Raw genomic sequence first — 19,931 nt, 5'->3', positions numbered from 1 at the left:
CCAAAGAGTTCTAAAACTGTATACCTTTTGACCCAGCAATACCATTATTAGGTTTATTTCCTAAGGTGATCAGGGAAAAAGGAAAAGACAGGTTAAGTGATTTCCCAAGAACATGAAGTTAAATTGATACATTATTTATCTAAATATAAGTAGAAGTGCTTGAAAATAGTTTGTTTTCCTAATTGTCTAGATTGCACTATTAATTTTCTTAGGAAAGTCTCATTTTCCATAAACTATGAATTGATACATTTCAGTCCAGCTCCTATCTGAATTCTGAAATAATAAATATCATAGAGGATCACAAAGTCATAGATTTAGAGTTGGAAGGGTCTTAGTAATCACAAAGAAAGTGAGACCCAGCAAGGTGACTCAGCCAGTAAATAGAAGAATCAAAATTTAAATGTGGATGCTGTGTTCTTTCTAGTAGCCATAAGTTGCTCTCACTTAGGAGCTGTTAGGTGACTCAGTAGATAAGAGTACTGGGACTAAAGTAAGGTAGACATATCTCTTCCCTGAGTTCAACTGACTTCAGACATTTGCTAGCTGTGTTGCACTGGACAAGTCACTTAACCCTGTTGCCTCAATTGCCTAAAATGAGCTGGAAAAGGAAGTGGTAAACCACATTAGTGTTTTTGCCAAGAAAAACCCAAATGGGGTCATGAGGAGTTGGATATGACTAAAAAATAATGAACAACAAAGCTCTCCCTTTGGGTAATAAACCCCAGTGTGCTGTCTTTAATTTTGATTAAAGGAAGCTGGGGACTGAGAAAATAAAGATAATTTATTCTCAAATCTGTAGGTATTTTCCTTTTGCTCTGTCAGTGAATTGTCAGTCACCTTTGATATCTCAGCTAGCTCAGGGACCGGTCTAAGTAAAAAATTAGGAGAGTAAGGAACATAACTAGTTTTGGGTGTGCCAGTAGAGATATACCTGGCTTAAGTAGTAAATTCAAAATTTTGGAATGATGATGTCAAACTCAAGTAGAAAGATGGTGCACGTAAGTAGGTGTGAGCTGCATATTGCCTTAGAAAACCACATATGAACACCATTTATGTTTTATTGTATTTTTATTTATTTTGTTGAAGATTTCCCAAATATATCTTAATCTGGCTCACAGGGGAGTATTGTAGGCTCCATGTCAGGTTTCACAGTTAACACCTCTAAAATGGAATATCCAAGATCTTTGGAGACTGATTCAAGGTCAGATTGACTAATGAATTTGTAGAATGTCCATTTTTTTAAGGTAAGAGATTGCGTTTTCATAACATGGCACTATTCCAGGGGATAGCTTTGCAGGTTCAAAAATAGTTTTATTTCATCACATTGTCCAGTAGAATTTGTGACTTTATATGAATAAGGAAAAATGAGTATTAACCAAGGTAGTTTAGGTCAGGTGCTTATATGCCATATTTATCAGGATCAAACTCAGTTGGGTCCTAAGGAAATGAATGATTATTCATACTTAGGTTTAGAAGCTGCAACAGACATCAGAGAAACCTCTTCTTTTACAAAGAAAGAAATTGAGGCCCAGGGGGAAGAAGTGAGGTACTTGGTCAACCTCAGTAGTAAGGATCAGAGCTGGATTACAAATCCAGCTCTTCTGTCTTTATGTCCTTTCTCTCCCTTCTACAAGGCACTGTCTTCTCTTGCCACAGCTCCTGTTACTCAGTGGGCACCCATTTCTATCACTATTAGCTAAACATTTTTGAGAATGGCACAGCTGCCATATTGTTTAAGTTTATCTCTTTGGGTTACTGTCAGGAGAAAATCTACTCACCAAGATCCCCTTGACAAATATCAGTTCTTGTGGCTCCTCCAAGAATGAATTCTGGGTTTTTAACTATTTCCTAGAAAAAGAGAGAAGGTTATTAAAATGGGTCCCACCAAAATTGGTCACCTCTAGAGCTATTCTTTCCCATCGAGTTCCAAGAGGTCAGCATTTAGTGCCCAACATTGGAAAGGACCTATTCTCCCCCCACCCACCCCCACTTTTCTCTCCTTTTTGTCATGTTGGCCTGGGAGAGTTCAGCTGGGTCCCAGGCTTATATTCTCCTATCTTACTGCCCCTACTGCCTTTTCTGTTCATGGATCGTATAGGTCCCAGTGGTCTTCCTTTAAAGGTATAGTATATATATATATATATATATATATATATATATATATATATATATATATATATATATATATATACTTTGTATATAGTTTATATACCATAGTAGCCACCAAAAAGAAGATTTGCTCGGTACCTTCCATAAAAGGAAGGAGAGTTTTCCTAATGGTCACAGGGCTGGAAATGAGCCTGTTTTATCCATTTTGTTGAGTTAAACAAAACCTATTTGATATTCAATCTCTTATTTGAATGCTTTTGAGGCCATCAAGGGTCTTTTGAGGGGGAGCAAAGTGAGCCGAAACTGACATTCTTATGGTTTGTCTGAGGAAGAACATGAGCCAGAGAGTCTTTTTTGAGAGATTCCTCAGCCCTGTCCCCCAAAGGAAAAATTATACTTGAGGCTGTTGCGTCAGGGACCAAGATATAGATTACATATTGGCTATTGGGATAGAATATCCACATTATCCCCATTTTAGAAAGGAAGAAAGAGAGCCTCAGAAGGATCAGATGAATGAACAGATGAGCTGTTTATTTAGGAACTGCTTGAACCAGAACTTCAAGCAAGGTTTCTGACTTAAATCCTTGAGCTCTTTTCATTATAATACACTGACTTTTTTGCAGGAGTCCAAGCTGCAATTGAATATGCGTTGCAAAACACAAGAAGCAAAGCCTTTATGGGCCATTAGGTGATTTTCATGAATCATCCAACAGTTGAGAAACATGATATATTTGCTTTGAGGGACCATTAAGTTTACTTTGCATCTTTATGTAATTTTTTATATAATTTGTCTGAAGACTTGGTCTTTTTCCCTGTTAAGTGGTCATTTAAAAATGAGGAATGTTACAACATTTAGTGGGATTTTGAGATATTGATGTCATTAATCAATAGGTAGTTATAGAAAACCAGCTTAGTACTCAGAGCTATTCTAGACTTCATAGAGATTACAAGGAAACTCAAAGACTGCATTCTTGCCCAAGAGTCTACTTCTGGGGAGAAGGCGAAGACTGCTTCTTTGAGAAGGGGAGACAGATTGGCCTCTGAGAGATCCATGATAGGATTAGTTTAGATAGAGGGAAAGGAGAGAGAATTCCAGTTAGGGAGAACAGAGGTGTGGTGGTGGGAATAAACAAAAAGATTTGGAGAATATTAAAGAGCACCTTCAGATAAGAGTGGAAGGTAGGGGGCAGCTGGGTGGCTCAGTGGATTGAGAGCCAGGCCCCCGAGACTGGAAGTCCTAGGTTCATATTTGTCCTCTGACACATCCTAGCTGTGTGACCCTGGACAAGTCACTTAATCCTCATTGCCTAGGCCTTACTGCTCTTCTGCCTTGGAACCAATACAGTGTATTAATTCTAAGACAGAAGTTAAGGGTTTTAAAAAAAAAAGAATGAAAGGTAGACTTTGAGGGAGAATGGAAAAGAAGTTTAAATGAGTTGGGAACAGCCAGCATGGTATAGAAGAGAAAGTCAGAATGAGAATGAGTCTGACTTAGTCATATTCCTTGTATAGACTAACTTTGGCAAATCTCAAATTCTCAGTGTTACAGGCTACTCTTGAAGACTGGAATTTGTGGAACAGTTCCTGAGAATTGGTAGAGGGGGCTGCCTCATGGGAAGCTCTTTACACCAATGATGACACAGTTCTGGTTAAGAGCAAAACAACCAAAATATCACATGGGGAGACCCTTGTTTCATTTGCATGAAAACCAAAAATAAGCATCATCAGAAAAAAAAAAACAAAAACCCAGGATTCAATTCTTCTGTGTGATAAGAACCTTTGGTTAGAAAAAAGGGCAATTCTGGTATTTGGGGCTAGCCTAAAGATAATCTCTTTGGGCCCTCAGTTTTCTCATCTACAAAGTGGGGACATTAATTTCTCTTCTAGTTCCAAATCCTGGTGTTATATATATAATTTTTTCAGAGCAATTTAAATCAAAAGGTTTAATCTCCTTTCTTCTCTTTTCTCGGTATATATATATGTGTGTGTGTGTGTGTGTGTGTGTGTGTGTGTGTGTGTGTGTATGTACATATATATATATATGTGGACTGACCATTGATGAGACCCTGAGAACTGTGAGGACATTCTCTCTCTCTCTCTCTCTCTCTCTCTCTCTCTCTCTCTCTCTCTCTCTCTCTCTCTCTCTCTCTCTCTCTCTCTCTCTCTCGCTGTCTCTCTCTCTCTTGCTGTCTCTCTCTCTCTCTCTCTCTCTCTCTCTCTCTCTCTCTCTCTCTCTCTCTCTCTCTCTCTCTCTCTCTTAAACCCTCACCTTCCATCTTAGAATCAATCCTGTGTACTGGTTCCAAGGCATAAGAACAGGAAGAACTAGGCAATGAGGGTTCTTTCTCTTTTGAACCTGTTCCTCTATTGGGTCCTTTCTAGTTTACTACGTTTACATTGTGAGGAATGTCCCTTGGGATTGGATCTGGGGTTGGTGGGGTGGTACCAGCCTGTATCATGGCCTCGTTTCGTTCCCTGTTCCATCATGTCAGCCTCTCCACAGGGCTGTGCTCTGTTTAACAAAGAGGTGGCACTAGAAGGTGCAGCTGGCTCCTGCTAACCTGCTGTGTTTGTTCTTGGGGCATCTACCCAGGACTTTGTGTGTGTGAGCAGTCCCTCATGGAGGAGGAAGAGGAGATACTTTTCTTCTTAGTGATTATGAGAATATTGACTTGAATATGCATAGACCATTTATTTATTTTGGAGAAATTCCAATTGCTTTCCAGCTAATGGCCCCAAACCCTTTGGCCAACTATGAGGCAATCATACTTAGTGAAAACACCCGCATTTTCCAGGCTATAAGGTTTCCCACTGCCATTATATTTGGAGGTGCTTTCAATCAGACTTTGCATTGCTTTAGTCATTTTCAGACTGAGATGCTCTTTTCTCCAGTCACTCTAGAAGGCAGGTAAAACAAGCATCATGATCTCCATTTTACATGTCAAAAACCAAACAACTGAGGTTATTAAAGCCTTAGTATCAACTGTGAAAGCTTGGCTACTCTTAGCAGGGCAATGATCTGGGACAATCCTGAAAGACTTATGATGGAGAACGCTATCCACCTCTAGAGAAAGAACTGTTGGGATCAGATGGATGCCGATCAGAGCTTACTATCATTCACATCAAAGTGTATACACAGTTTTATTTGGGGGGCTTGGTTTTGTAGGAGTGTGCTCTTACAAAAATAACCAATATAGAAGTGTGCTTTTTTTTAAAGAAAATTTTATTTAGTCAATTTAGAACATTATTCCTTGGTTACAAGAATCATATTCTATTCCTCCCTCCCCTCCCCTTCCCATAGCTAGTGTGCAATTCCACTGGGTTTTACATGTGACCTTGATCACAACCTATTTCCATGTTGTTGTTTGCACTAGGATGTTCATTTAGAGTCTACATCCCCAGCCATGTCCCCTTGACCCATGTAATCAAGCAATTGTTTTTCTTCTGTGTTTCTACTCCCACAGTTCTTCCTCTGAATATGGATAGTGGTTTTTCTCATAGATCCCTCCAGATTATTCAGGATCACTGCATTGCCACTAATGGAGAAGTCCATTACATTCTATTGTACCACAGTGTATCTGAGTACATTGTTCTCCTGGTTCTGCTCCTTAGAAGTGTGTTTTGCATGACAATAAACTTAAAAAACATTTTTTAATAAAAAAGTTTAGTGACTTGCCCAGGGTCACACAGCTAGTAGACAATCTGGGGTGAGATTCACATTCACATCTACTGATTCCAAGACCCATGCCCTACTGTGTCAAGATACCTTTGCACCTGAGTGAGACCTGAAGATTAGAATCAATACGGTACATTGCTTCTGAGGCAGAAAGCAATAAAGGCTAAGCATTTGGGGTTAAGTGACTTGCCAAGAATCACACAGCTAGGAAGTAGCTGATGCCATCTTTGAACCCAGGATTTCCCATCTCTAGGCTTGGCTGAGCCACTGAGCCAGTTAGCTGCCCCCTATTTATAGTGCTATCATAGTATAGTATAGTATAGTATAGTATAGTATAGTATAGTATAGTATAGTATAGTATAGTATAGTATAGCATAGCATAGCATAGCATAGCATAGTATAGCATAGCATAGTATAGTATAATAATAACTCTGTTATTGCTGGGATAACCACATTCTTGTGAGGTGGGTAGGTGGTGTTTTACAGATGAAAAAACTGAGGCACAAAGCAGTCCAATGACTTCCCTGTGATTTCCTTTTATCATCAGAAAATAGAAGTGATTAGTACTTATCCTAAGTGACACAGGTAGGTTGTACAGTGGTTAGAGCATTGAGCCTAAAATCAAGAAAACCTGGGTTCAAATTCAGCTTCAGACACTTATTAGATGTGTGACCCTAGACAAGTCACTTAACATCTTTCTGTTTTCTCAACTGTGAAAGCTGGATCATAATAATAGCACCAGTTTCCTAGGGTTGAAATGGTATTTGTAAAGTGTTTAGCACAGTGCTTTGCACTTGGAAGGTACTTAATAAATGTTCATTCCTTTCCTTCCCCCAATTCTGAATTCCTAGAACAGCTTAATATCTGCTGTAGAATCTCACTTTCTGCTTCACCTTAGCTTTTTAATGTAAAAATATATTTAACAACAAAAACAAACCCCTTTCATCTTAGAATCAATACTGTATGTTGGTTCTAAGGTGAAAGAATGGTAAGGGCTAGATAATGGAGGTTGAGTGACTTTCCCAGGTCACACATGAAGTGAACTCAGTTCCTTCTGTTTCTAGGTTCATCTTCCAATCCACTGAGCCACCTACCTGCTCCCGTTCCTAGTTTTTTAATCCAGTCCTATTATGTAATGGACTCAAAGCCCTTCACCATCTCAGTTGCCTTCATCTGGCCACTCCAACTTGTTTATGTCCTTCATAAACCATGGTGCCCCAAACTGAGCACAATATTCCAGATGAGCTCAGAGAAGGACTGAGGATGGTAGGACGAGAGCCTCCCTTTTCTGGAACTCAGGTCTTTCTGACTCTAGGACCAACGCTATCCCCAAAGCCACTGAGGCACTTTTAAAGATCTTTCAACTATCTCCAACAATGGCTCAACAATCACATTTTTCCGTTTTAGTCAGGACCCAAGGATGTAGCTTACCAACTTGAATTCATCAAGGGCAATGAGGTTCTATCCTCTTAACTCCTTACTTGTCCTGGATATTGACTACTTAGAAGCCATGAGCCAACACTGTGAACCTATGGCACAGGTGCCCCAAAGGGCACACAGCCCTCTCTGTGGGCATCTCTGCAGTCACCTGCCGAAGTTCCTTACAAGAAAGCCAGAGAGACTCTGGGTAGAGCTGTTCCCCTCCCCTCTCCAGGCACCTGAGGACATTTCTCACTTCTCCCATCCCTCTGTCCAGCAGCCAATGGGAGTGCTTCCTCCCTCCACTGTCTGGGGTAAGAGGGGAGCTGGGGTGGGGCATGGCACTCTGTCTCTAAAAGTTTCACCATCACTGACTTAGAGCATCTAAGTGGAATGATGGCTAGAATGCTGGATGTGGAGTCAGGACGGCTCATTTTCCAGAGTTCAAATCTGGTCTCAGATGCTTACTAGCTATGTGACCCTGGGTAAGTCATTTAACCTTGTTTGCTTTAGTTTCTTCATCTGTAAAATGAGCTAGAAAAGGAAATGGCTAATACCAACCATATACACTCTGAGAATCAAAACTCAATTTTTAAAAGTGTCTTTAAATATTGCCAGAGGGAAGGGACCTTAGAAGCAAAGCTACTGGATTTTTATTCCTAGTTCTGTTAGTGTATTGAAAATCTTTATTGCTGTTCTCCCAGTTAAATAGCCATTTGTGTTTGTACAATGTTTTATGATCTGGCTTAAGTGAGTTCCCTGAATAAATTAATCTAGAATGCACATGTGCTTTCTGTATACATGCACACACCTGAACATACACACACTCACACACACATGCACACAGAGCCATAGAAATAATCATTTATGTTTGCTCTGGACCTTTCACTGAAGAAAGCAGAGTACATTTATAGACATCTGATTAACCATCCTAAAAGTTCTTGTGAGGGAAAGATGAAGTATAATGGAATGATTAGGGGCAGGTAGGTAGCAAAATAGACAGAGCACTGGGCTTGGGATCAGGAAGACTCATCTTCATGAGTTGAAACATGGCCATAGACACTAACTAAGCAAGTCAGATAACTCTGTTTACCTCAGTTTCCTCATCTATAAAATGATCTGGAAAAGGAAATGGCAAACTACTCTAGGATATTTGCCAAGAAAATTCCAAATAAGGTCTTGAAGAGTTGGATGCAACTGAAAATGACAGAACTGAACGTAGAGGAATGAGTGCTGAATTTGGAGACACAGGGCCAGGATTCAAATCCTAACTTTGAGGGACAGGTAGATAGCACAGTGGATAGAGCATGAGGTCCTGGATCTGAAGGATCTGGGTTCAGATCTGGTCTCAGATACTTCCTAGCTGTGTGACTCTGAGCCAGTCACTTAATCCCAATTGCCTAGCCCTTGCCATTCTTCTTTCTTAGAAATGATACTAAGACAGAAGCTAAAGATTTGATAAAAAATTAGGGGAAAAAGAGTAAGTTAGATAGCACAGTAGATAGATCTCTAGACTTGGTCTGGAGGACTTGGGTTCAAATTTGACCTTAGACATTTCCTAGCTGTGTGACCCAGGGCAAGTGATTTAACCCTAACTGCCTAGCTTACCTAGAATCTTAGAATCAAAGACAGAAAATAAGGTTTTTTTTAGAGGCTTCAATATTGCTTACTGTTACTTACAATATGGCCTCCATCAAGGCATCTTACATCCCTAAGTCTTAGTTTCCTCATCTATAAGAAGAGGGGATAGGACTAGGTGACCTTTAAGGTCTCTTCCTAATCCCAAATCTATGATCCTTCCAGGCAAGTTTTGTTTTTTTCCACATCACACATGAGAATATTGAAACTCTGAGAACATCAGCCACTTGGGCACCATCGCACTACTTAGCTTGGCAGGTTGTTTGGATCACTGGGGGCAGAGGGTGTGAAAGCAGCCATCACCACCATCACCAGCTCAAGTGATTAAGTCCTCTTGTTTTTGTTTGCTTGTTTTTACTGGACCCACCATTAAGGAAACTCCCTGTCCTAGCCAGATCAGCACTGGCTCAGCAATTTCTAGATTCCTGGAGCACTGAGAGTCCCTGGGATTTGCCAGGATATCACAGGGATTCATAATGTCAGGGGTGAGGCATGAACCTAAATCTTCTTGACTCAGAGGCCAACTCTCTCTTGATTCTACCATTCTCTTTCTTTCCTCATTGGTTCAAGTCTGGAATGGGAAATAACGCTGTCATCAGAGTCACAGGGTCACAAGAGTTTAGAACTGGTAAGTGCTATAGACATCAAATAGTCCAGTCCCTCCAAACTGAGGTCCAGAGAGGTCATTTTTAAGTTCGGAGGATAAGAACAAATTCTCATCTACAGGATAGCAAAGTGAATGAAATTTCTTTTTCTACTATAATGTTAATTCTCTCCTCCCTCCCTCCCTCTCTGTCTCTGTCTCTCTGTCAGTCTTTCTTTCTCTGTCTCTCTCTTTCTGTGTGTCTCTATCTCTCTCTGTCTTTATCTCTGTCTGTTTCTCTGTCTGTCTCTGTCAGTCTCTCTGTCTTCTTCTCTTTTTGTCTCTTTCTGTCTCTGTCTCTCTCTGTCTCTGTTTCTCTCTTAAAATAAAACCTTACTTTATATCTTAGTATTAATTCTAAGACAGAAGAGTGGCAAGGGCTAGGCAAATGAGATTAAGTGACTTGCCCAGTGTCACAGAGTTAGGAAGTGTCTGAGACCAGATTTGAACCCAGGACCACTAGACTCCAGTCCTAGTGCTCTGTTCTCTGTGCTGCCTAGTTGGCGTATCATGTGTTAACACACTCTCTCTTTTTAAAACCTTATCGTCCATCTTAGAATTAATACTAAGTATTGGTTCTAAGGCAGAAGAATGGTAAGGGCTAAGGAATTGGAGTCAAGTGATTTGCTCAGGATCACACACCTAAAAAGGGTCTGAGGTCAGATTTGAACCCAGGACCTCCCATCTTTAGGCCTGGCTCTCAATCCACTGAGCCACCCAGCTGCCCTTCATATTAATTCTTAAGGATGCTAAGTGAAACAATGGGTAGAATATTGACTTGGAGTAAGGAAGACCTGAGTTTAGGTTCCTGCCTCATATTAACTTCTTCTTCTTAAAATAATAACCTCATTAGATATGTGACCTTGGACAAGAAACTTCATTTCTCATTTTCAGTCTCTTCACCAATAAAATGGGGATAATAATAGCAACTACCTCCATGGGCATCATGATGATCAACCAAGCATAATACTACATAAATGCTAGTTATTAGGAGGAACAAGACCTGGGTATAATCACTCTGGTAAGGCCAGTGGCAGGGATGGGTTGTGCATCTGACTTCTCAAAGTGGGTGACCTAAGCCAGATATAGATAGGTATATATAGATAATCACTCTCAAAGCAATACACACCCAAGGGAAGTGAAAAAGAAAACCATAGCCTATCTGCTGATTATCTAGAGTAACAAATATTAACATTTTGCATCAAGCACCTTCTGTTAGGAGGAGAACTTAGGACTCATTTCTTCCTAAGCCCTGAATCAAAGCCCTCATCCTCTGGCTCAGGGATTGCTTTGGACCCAGGTTTGCTGCAAATTGAAGACAGCACAGCCTCCTCTGAGCCTCCCCAAGGCAGAGGGAGACAATAGTTCTGGGGGAAAAACTCTTTCAGATTCCCAACAGTAAATAGCAGCATTATAACTCTCTAACTCTTTTCTCAGCACTCACTGAAGCATCCTTTCTACATTTGATTACCACTAAATGGAAAAAAATTAACTCCCTGCTTTTATTTTTGCTGAGAGGTCAAAGCTTTATCTATTCACATTTTTTAAAGATGAATTTTAATTATTTTTGCTATGCATTTGTCCCTTTCCTCTCTAGACTACCACTGCTCTCTGCCACAAGATCCTTGGCCACCAAGGACCAAGATTACCTTGGTCCCCAATGGGATGGGCATCTGATGCCTGGCAATGATCATTTCAAAGGACCATGGGCTCCTCATCTGGCTGCCCTGCCCTGTAGCTTCTAATTGGTTGCTGTCTTCCTGTCTTTAGTGTGCAGAGTTTCAGCTGTGTTCTTCACTTCTCCCTCCCTCAGTGGTGCCCTCTTTGTGTTGTTCCAGAGCCTTTGTTTCTTCTCCCACCAAACCAGAGGTGTGGAAGACTTAGAAAAATCATAGCTATCAATGAGCATCATTTGCCCCATCTCCGTGCCACAGTCTCTCCAATTTTCTTATTTGGTTTTGGTAACTAAGAGAGATTACTGTGCCGTGGGTTACCTAGGCAACAGAACTGAACAACAGCAGCCAGTTATCCTTCATTCCTTCCCCATTCCCTCTGCACTTACCCCAGGACGTTTCCACACAAAAGGAATGGAGGGTCTGTCGCTGAAGAAGAGGGAGGAGTCATTGGCTGGAAAGTCCCTATCTTCAAACAGGATGCCCCTCTGTAGGCACTCCTGTCGCAGCTCCTCATAGGTCTTGCCAGAAGAATGGATGGTGCGGGAATCCTTGGGTACTGTATGTGCCCTGGGTCCTGGGCCCTGGTAGATGTAAGGCATGGCTTTCAGATACTGTCCCGATGTGCTCTGCTTCCACAGATAAGGTCTGAATGACAAAGGATATGAAGGAGGCAAAAGTTTTTGCTCCAAGTCAGAGATTAATTAGTGAGTCCAATAAAATGTACCTCAAAGCAATGAATGAGTATCATTCACTCCCTTCTTTCCTGAGAAATGGACACACCCTCAGAACAAACTGGAGAGAGAATATGTTTGACCTCTCTGGGGACTTCTGTAGTTCTCTGAATTCCTTCTGTAGATAGACTAACATAAAAGGCAGAGGCTGCACTTTTCTGCTTAATGTACTTAAGAGGCAGAGAAAGAAATATTTGCTTGATGGAAGGAGAACAAAAAGCCAAGTCCACACAGGAGCTGGTAAAGTAATAGTGATTTTCTCACAATGTTGATAAAGTGAGAGTGGTCTGTGATATGTCTCTTACTTGAGTGATACTGCCTTTTAGGTCATAGAATCTTATTTTGGGGATGTTCTTTGGGGGCATTGTATTCCCCATAACTCTATGTGATGCTTAGCAAGTGCATAGGCCAATAAAAACTCTGTTTGGAGAGAGACATTTAAAAAATTCATTTATAAAATTTTGAGTTCCAAATTCTTTACCTTCCTTAAGCCTCTCTCTCACCCATTGAGAAGGCAAACAATATGCTATACATATGAGGCCATGTAAAACATATTTCTATCTTAGCCATGTTGCAAAAAAACAAAAGCAAGAAATATAAAGTGAAAAACATGTTTCAGTCTGCTCTCAGAATTCATCAGTTCTCTCTCTGGATGGAGAGAGTATTTTTCACCATGGAATTGTCTTGGATTACTATATGATTTTTCACAGTTGATCATTGTTACAATACTTCACTTTGCATCAATTCATATGAGTCTGCCCAGGTTTTTCTGAAATCATTCTGCTGGCCATTTCTTATAGCACCTCACAATCATATACCACAACTTTTTCAGTTATTCCCCAATTGATGAACATCTCAATAGGAACATCGCTAGCATGACTTGTGGGGAAAAAAGAACAGACACTTGTGAGCAAGATGGAAAGCAGGATGTTTCAAGTGGCAGAAAATGAAGAGACTTGAAATAGGAGGAAGAAAGTAGAGGCTATAGGCTGCCCACATGGAATCTAACTCCTTTGATTACTAACAAGCATCACCTTAGAACCAGATCTAGGATAGTGTGACAATATTTGTCCCAGGGTACCTGAAATTTAGAGGGTGCTGATAGCACTTATAGTCCTCTTGAAATTAAGACAATTAATAAGTCAGGTTGGTATCTCACATATGTCGTATCTCACATGCTTTCTCTCAGAGCACCTTTTAAAAATTTCATTTCATTTTATATATATACAATTTATATATATGTATATATAATTGTTCAAAATAAATTTCTGTGTTATTCATATTTACAATAGAGTGATCCTTTAACATCAAAACCCTAATTGGATCCCTACTGCACTATGTGATTTAGTATATATTTTTCTAATGCATTTCCACAGTTTTTTACCTTGAATCTGTGTGTATCACCTTGTCTCACAAGTGTGTCTTGTAAAAAACATATAGTAAGATTCTCTTTTTTAATCCACTCTGCTATCTGCTTTCATTTAATGCGTCAGTTCATCCCATGCACATTAAGTGTTATGATTACTAACTGTGTATTGACCTACATTGTATTATTCCCTTTGGATCCTGCTCTATTCCCTTTCACTCTATTCTTTCTCACCAGTATTTTGCTTTTTGTCATCCCCCCTTTTCCCCTCCCTTCAATTACCCTCTTCACCCCCCTTTACCCCTTATCTCCCCCTCCTCCCGCTTCCCTTGTTTTGTTTCTCTTCTTCTTTGTAGGGTAAGATAGAATTCTATGCCCACTGAGAATACTCGTTTTTTTCTTCTCTAAGCCAGTTACAATGAGGGTAAAGTTTAAGCATTGGCTGTCACCACCCTTATCCTCCCTTCTCTGTATTGATTTTTCTCCCCTCATTATGTTATATAATTTATCTCATTCTTTCTCTCCCTTCCCTTTTCTTTTAGTGCAACTCTCTTTTTTAGCCCTTGATTGATTTTTTACATGTAATTCATATGCATACATATCATATATAGATATCATTCCATATATCATATTTACATATGCATCATATCATCATATATTAGCATATACATCATATCATAATCAGCTTACTTTTCCACCCTTTTTCTGAGTAAATTCCTTCTATCTTCTCGACTACTGAGAGTAATTTTTGAGAATTAGAGAAATCCTCTTTCCATGTCGACATATAGATATTTTTACCTTAATGATCCCCTTAAATTTTCTCTTTCTTATTTACCTTTTTGGGCTTCTCTTGGGTCTCATATTTGACCTTCAGATTTTTTTTTGCTTAGGTCTGATTTATTTCCCAGGAATGCTTGGAAATCTTCTATCTTATTCAATTACCATTTCCCCCCCTGAAAGAGTATACTCAGTTTTTCTGGATAGGTGACTCTGGGTTGTAAATCCAAATCTTTTGCCTTTCTGAATATCACATTCCATGCCTTTTGATCTTTTCATGTAGAAGCCTCTAGGTCCTGAATAATCCTGATTATAGCTCCATGATATTTGAATACTTTCTTTCTGGCTACTTGAAGTACTTTTTCCTTGGCTTGGTGGCTCCTGAATTTGACCATTATATTTCTGAAAGGTGTCAATTGTGAACTTCAAAACTACTCCACCCTACTCAGACTGTACTTTAGGAGAAGATAAAGTTGTAATCTCCTGAATGTAACAATGGAGACACTTGATCTAACAAAATCAGGAATGTCTTGTGAACTCTACATTGCTCCACCCTACTTAGTCTAACAAGGTCATGAATGTCTGCTCCCATACTCAAGGATTAAGTATTTAGGAGGATGGCCTTCAACAGACATGTGTAGAAACAGCTGACAGACCCCTGGGCTGTCCTAAGTCAAGCTAAGCTACCATTGGTACAGATGAGACGCAGGAAAGTGTCGTAAAACCATCTATATAGGCCACATCACTTCCTCTCTTCACTCTCTTTCCCCAGAGAGGTAGATCTGGCTGATCACTTCCTGTGAGCAGGCCTGGGCACCAGTTCAGTCCTGAAACTTCAGCCTGGAGGAGCTCTCTCAGACAGCTTCCTTGAGACTGTCTTGTGGTAAGTGACAAGACTGACTTTCCTTTCCCTTGTCTCTCAGAGGAGGCCCCCTTGGCCAAGGCCTTTAACTCCTGCCTGGCTCAGCCTGAGCCAGAGCAGTTTAAATTAACTCCTTCCTCTCCCTCTCTCTTCTCCTTAATTCCTTCTCTCTATATGAATTAAAATCACCATAATATCCAGCTGACTTGGGTATTTTATTATTTGGGATTTTCTCTGGCAACCAATTAATTTAGATTTTAAGTCACAATGCTAAAATTATCCTTTACAGTTTGATTTGACCACGTTGGTTGTGACGAAACACCCTCAATCTTCTTAACTTTCCTAAACTTTTTCTTTACTGTGACTATCCCTAAGTACAGCTTTTAATAGCTTATTTTGATCAGTTAGAGAGGTAAGTAAATTTGGATTTCTTCCCCCTCTCTCCTTAAATTATAAAGAACACAGCTGTTTTAAATCTTAGCAACAGGGCCCTAAGGCCCTGGCTGGGAGAGCTGTTTCCAAATCTCATTGCCCTTAGGGAACAACTGCCTAGATTAGGAGTGAGGGAAACCTGTAGAAAGTTTTGGCCTTGTCCTGCTCCCCAAGTGTTTTGTGAAACATGCTAGGGAAATTTACAACAAAATAAGACCCTTGGCAGTAGAGCCATTTACTGACAAAAGGCAAAATAACAGGCAACTTAATGTTTGATTTTAGGAAAATGTGGCTACAGCTAGTTCACAACTGGTTTTTCAGGCTTTTCAGTAAATACATTGTTCTTTTTACCGTACAAATATTGTTCTTTGTCTATTTCATAATCTCAGACTATGTATGCCAATGGCTATACTTCATACTGTTTCTAGTTGAGATTTTACTTGTTGGAGCTATAATGTATCTAATTTTTTCTAAGAGAGTCCTGAAAAATACCATGCATAAGATATGGAATCAAATAAGAGATTCAGACCAGTTGCCCCTTGAAAAACCCATTTCCCAGTTGATGCAACCGATTGTTCCTTCTATTATTTAGCAATATGCGGAACAAAATACCAGGCTTGAGCTTATAGAGGAAAGATTGGAGGAGATCATAGCTTCTATAAAAAGCATTAAAAGAAAGTTAAGAACATGCTGGAATAGGAGTGACTTATCTCTCCATACTTCCTCATTATCAGAATCTCTGTCCCACCCTGCTCTGGACAATATGTCTCCTAGTTCACAAAGGAACTCCTCCTATACCCAACTTACTACTACCCAACCCATTCCTCCCCCCACCCTTACTGACCACCCCAACCCCTCCACCCTAAGTTCACATCTAAGTTCACACCCTACTCATGCCTCCTACCCTAACCCCTCTGCATCCTTTCCCCAAGCTACTGACCCTTCTTCCTTTTGCCCTCCCAATTCAATTCCCATACCCTTCCTACCTCTGATCCTTCTGGGATTATGGGATGACAACAAACCCTCCCCTTCAGCATGCCCAACCCTTCCCTTTCTCACACCTACCCCCTTGAGAATGGAGCAAGAAGCCTAGAAACAGAAACAGGAGTACCAGAAAATTCAGACAGTTTATTTCCTTTAAAGGAAGTTTCAACTTTCAATAAAGATGGGAGCTTGATATCTATAGGACACCATGCACTTTTTAATCCTGAAGATTTAAATAAATTCAAGTAAGATCTTCTATCATTTGAGGAAGAACCAACATTAATTATAAAAAGACTGAAAAACATATTCAGAACTTTTGACCCCACTTGGATGGATGTTGAAAATTTATTAGAAAAATTTCTGACAAAGAGAGAGAAAAATAATGTCATCTCTCTGGCTAATCTGAAGTGAGGTAGAGGAGCAAATTATTGGCCAACTGAAGATCCACATTGGAACCCCAGTATTGAACTAGATCACACAAAACTAAACCAGGCCAGAGAAGCATTATTGACAGCTATGAGAGCTTGCTCTGATAGACCTGAAAAATGGTCAAATTTTGAAAGAACCCAACAAAAAATTGATGAGACCTCCTCCTAGATTATGGACAGACTTATTGATGTAGGCAATACATTTATGGACCTTGATTTATCCATAGAAAGGGATATTAGGCAAATACATAGGTAATTCAATGAGAATTCAGTGGTAAAAGACTACTTTAAAACTAGCTGTCCTAATTGGGACTCTATGGACCTTGAAGAATTGAGGAGATTAGCAGCCTATGTTTATAAGGGTTGTAAAAGACCAGAAGTACATAATACATCAGTCGAAGACTTAAAGAAAGAAAATGAAATGTTAAAGGGAGAATTGAAAAATAAGGGAGAGACCATAGCCCTTTTGCAGGAATCCACAGACAAATCATTAACATGGCTTTTCTGTGGGAAGAGAGGCCATGAAATGATGGTCTGTAGGAGCTGGTTATGGAAAAAAAGGAAAAATAACAGCTTTAGAAATAATAACTATAGAAATGACTATGATAATGATTATAGAAATCACAACTTTAGAACTGATAGAAATAACTATAATAACTATAGGAATTGTAATGCCAATCAAAATAATTACAGTTCTCCAAATGAGGAAAATTATAATACCCAATACAATGCCCAACAACAATACATAAAAAAATGGAGCTTGTCCATGCTATACTCTGTAAAAGTTAAAATTTAGGGGAGACGGGGAGACTGAGGCAGGTAGAAATTAGTTTCTCTCTGCAAGGAGTATTATATTTTTTAGAGGTTTATTGAAGATTAAGGATTAAAGAAAATACAGGGTAAGAAACACGTGTCCAGGCCATAGAGTGGCCTAGACACAACCTCACCTACATTATGAAAAAAAGCCAGGCCTGCCCCAAAACGGAAGTCCAAGAGCAAGAAACAAAAAAGCCTTCAAAAGCCTTTGAATCAACTTAAATACCTTCTCGATTTCGACCCAGGAGAGATTACAAGGCATTCTGGGGAAGTGGAGCAAAGGCTCATGGGGATTGTAGTCCTGTATTCAAGTCTATTTTTTACATTTCTCCATTTGATCATTTGAAAAAAATTAATTTTTTTCCAAAGGATCATGAAAACATAATCAATTTAAAGATTACAATAATTTGAGGATAAGAGAAACAAAAGAATAAAACCAATAATTGCTGAACACATTGACAAAAAGCCAGTTAGGGGGCAGTCCCCTTTGGCATGAAAGTAAAGATACAAATAAATGTTCAATCAACCACACCCAAATTTCAATTTTGTGCAACTTGTGGTCTGGAGGCTTCTTCATGGTGGCTTCTCCAACAGTTCAGTTCTGGATTCAGAGAGGTAGCATCTTCTTTACCTAAAATTCTTCTCAAAAGGAATTTAAACTTTGCAATTTAAATAATGATATCTTTTTATATTCCCCCCGTTAAGAGGGTGATTAAAAAACCAGGATCACTTAGGGATGCATGGCTGAGGTATATGAATAAATTGGCAAGAGATATTAAAAAGACATCAGAAAAATAAAAAAGAAAAGAAAAATCTCTGGATGAAAATATAGACTATCAAAGTCTTATGTGTAAAAATTCCAAGTAAAAGAAAAATAAATGTATAACAGGTCCTTGAATCAGGGCCCAATCAAAATGATCTAAGCAATGAGGCATTTACCCAGTCAGTAGCCAGGACTACAGAAAGGTACCACACTATGAGAGGCAGAAAAGAAAGGGACCAGATTATAGAAGCCAAGTAGGAGCCAAGGTTTAGGGATACCCATCTGTGAGTATCTTCAGGGTGAGTGTGGGCACAAGGAAAGCCTATGTCTTAACACATGTTAAACATAGTAACCTCGAGTCTTCACACTAGGTTCAAGACCTTTGTATTGGCCTAGAAGTGCATCAATCCATCCTGGATTGGCCTTTTTTTGGCTCTGTGCAATGGTTCTTGTGTGTATATCTTGTCCTGGAATCAGACAGAATCATTAAGCAAAGTCCCATAATTTATTTAAATAATTAGTGGCATCATTTTTATAGTCACAAGCTTTTTGGGCATGCTCTGACAAATGTATTTCAAACTTGTAGCACTGAAAAGTCAAAAAGTTAAAGAAAATCTTAATACTGGTGACATGTGCTTCAAATATAAAAAGGAGAGAAAAAATAATAAAAAAAAACTGAAAAAGTATATTGCACATGCAAGAAAATATAATAATAAAAGAGCTTTAAAAATTCAAAATTATAGCTTATAATCATTGACACTCTGTGTCAGCTAAGAAAATATAAAATGCAAGGCTTTCTCACCAAAAATGAGATCCATTTCCTCTTAATATCTGGCCATGATCACTGTGAGTAGAAGGCAAATGAATTGAACAAGGTTGACAATTTTTCATTTTTAAAAATACAGTAGTACAACTATGTAGTTACCAAAATTCCCAAAATTCTCAATAGCCCAATTAATTACAATAGCAAACAAACACACTTTCATATTTCACATAAGTTGCTGTATGACATTTTTAAAACCTATGAATTGATGCACATTTGTCACAATTTTTACAAACATAGCAATCCTTCAACCTTGGTATTTAAACATTTTTTTAAACAAAGTAAAACTCATCTTGGGTTAAGAACATAATCAAGAAATCTATATATCATTCTGGTGCAAGTAAAGTAGTGAGCTGAAGAGTATAAATAAAGGGGTGCTCCTTTTGGAGGCTTTTTAAGGGTACAAATGCCCTGAAATTAACTGCCCAGCTTCCATTCACATGTGGGAAGGTTGGGGTTTATAAAATGTATTTCACTTCAGCTAATGGGCCTTACCTTGTGGTAGGGGCAGGCAAAAATAACCAGATTGTTAAAAAAAATTCCAAAAATCATATTTTAAAAACCCTTAAAATCAAATCATTTGAGGTATTTAGCACATTAAAATTCCAAAGGTTGTTAATACAATTATAAGCAGTTCTGAAGTCCATCTATCCTCAGCAAAATAGAAAAAAGCTGTTTTTTCATATATGGGCTTATTCACAATAATATTTGTTCAACACAGTTATAGGGGAAAAACAACAGAATTTCAAAACTCAGTACATTCAAAATAAATTCAATCAACCTTCAGT

At 39.1% G+C, this 19,931-nt stretch overlaps 1 protein-coding gene across 1 annotated transcript in view; it reads right to left on the bottom strand.

Annotated features, from left to right (window-relative positions):
* CAPN9 (calpain 9) overlaps positions 1–11,796 on the bottom strand; it is a 70,452-nt gene extending 58,656 nt beyond the window's left edge. The window contains exons 1-2 of the mRNA XM_001369321.5: positions 11,548–11,796; positions 1,779–1,848 (exon numbers count right to left, since the gene is read on the bottom strand). Of these exons, the coding sequence (XP_001369358.3) occupies positions 1,779–1,848; positions 11,548–11,760 (283 nt within the window). The 5' untranslated portion in view covers positions 11,761–11,796. The remainder of the gene's footprint in view (positions 1–1,778; positions 1,849–11,547) is intronic.
* Positions 11,797–19,931: the final 8,135 nt, after the last annotated feature.

This window comes from Monodelphis domestica, chromosome 2, assembly GCF_027887165.1.
Source record: "Monodelphis domestica isolate mMonDom1 chromosome 2, mMonDom1.pri, whole genome shotgun sequence".
NCBI lineage: Eukaryota > Metazoa > Chordata > Mammalia > Didelphimorphia > Didelphidae > Monodelphis > Monodelphis domestica.
Note: the sequence above shows the minus strand (reverse complement) of the source record. Positions and strands in the feature narration are given on the sequence as shown.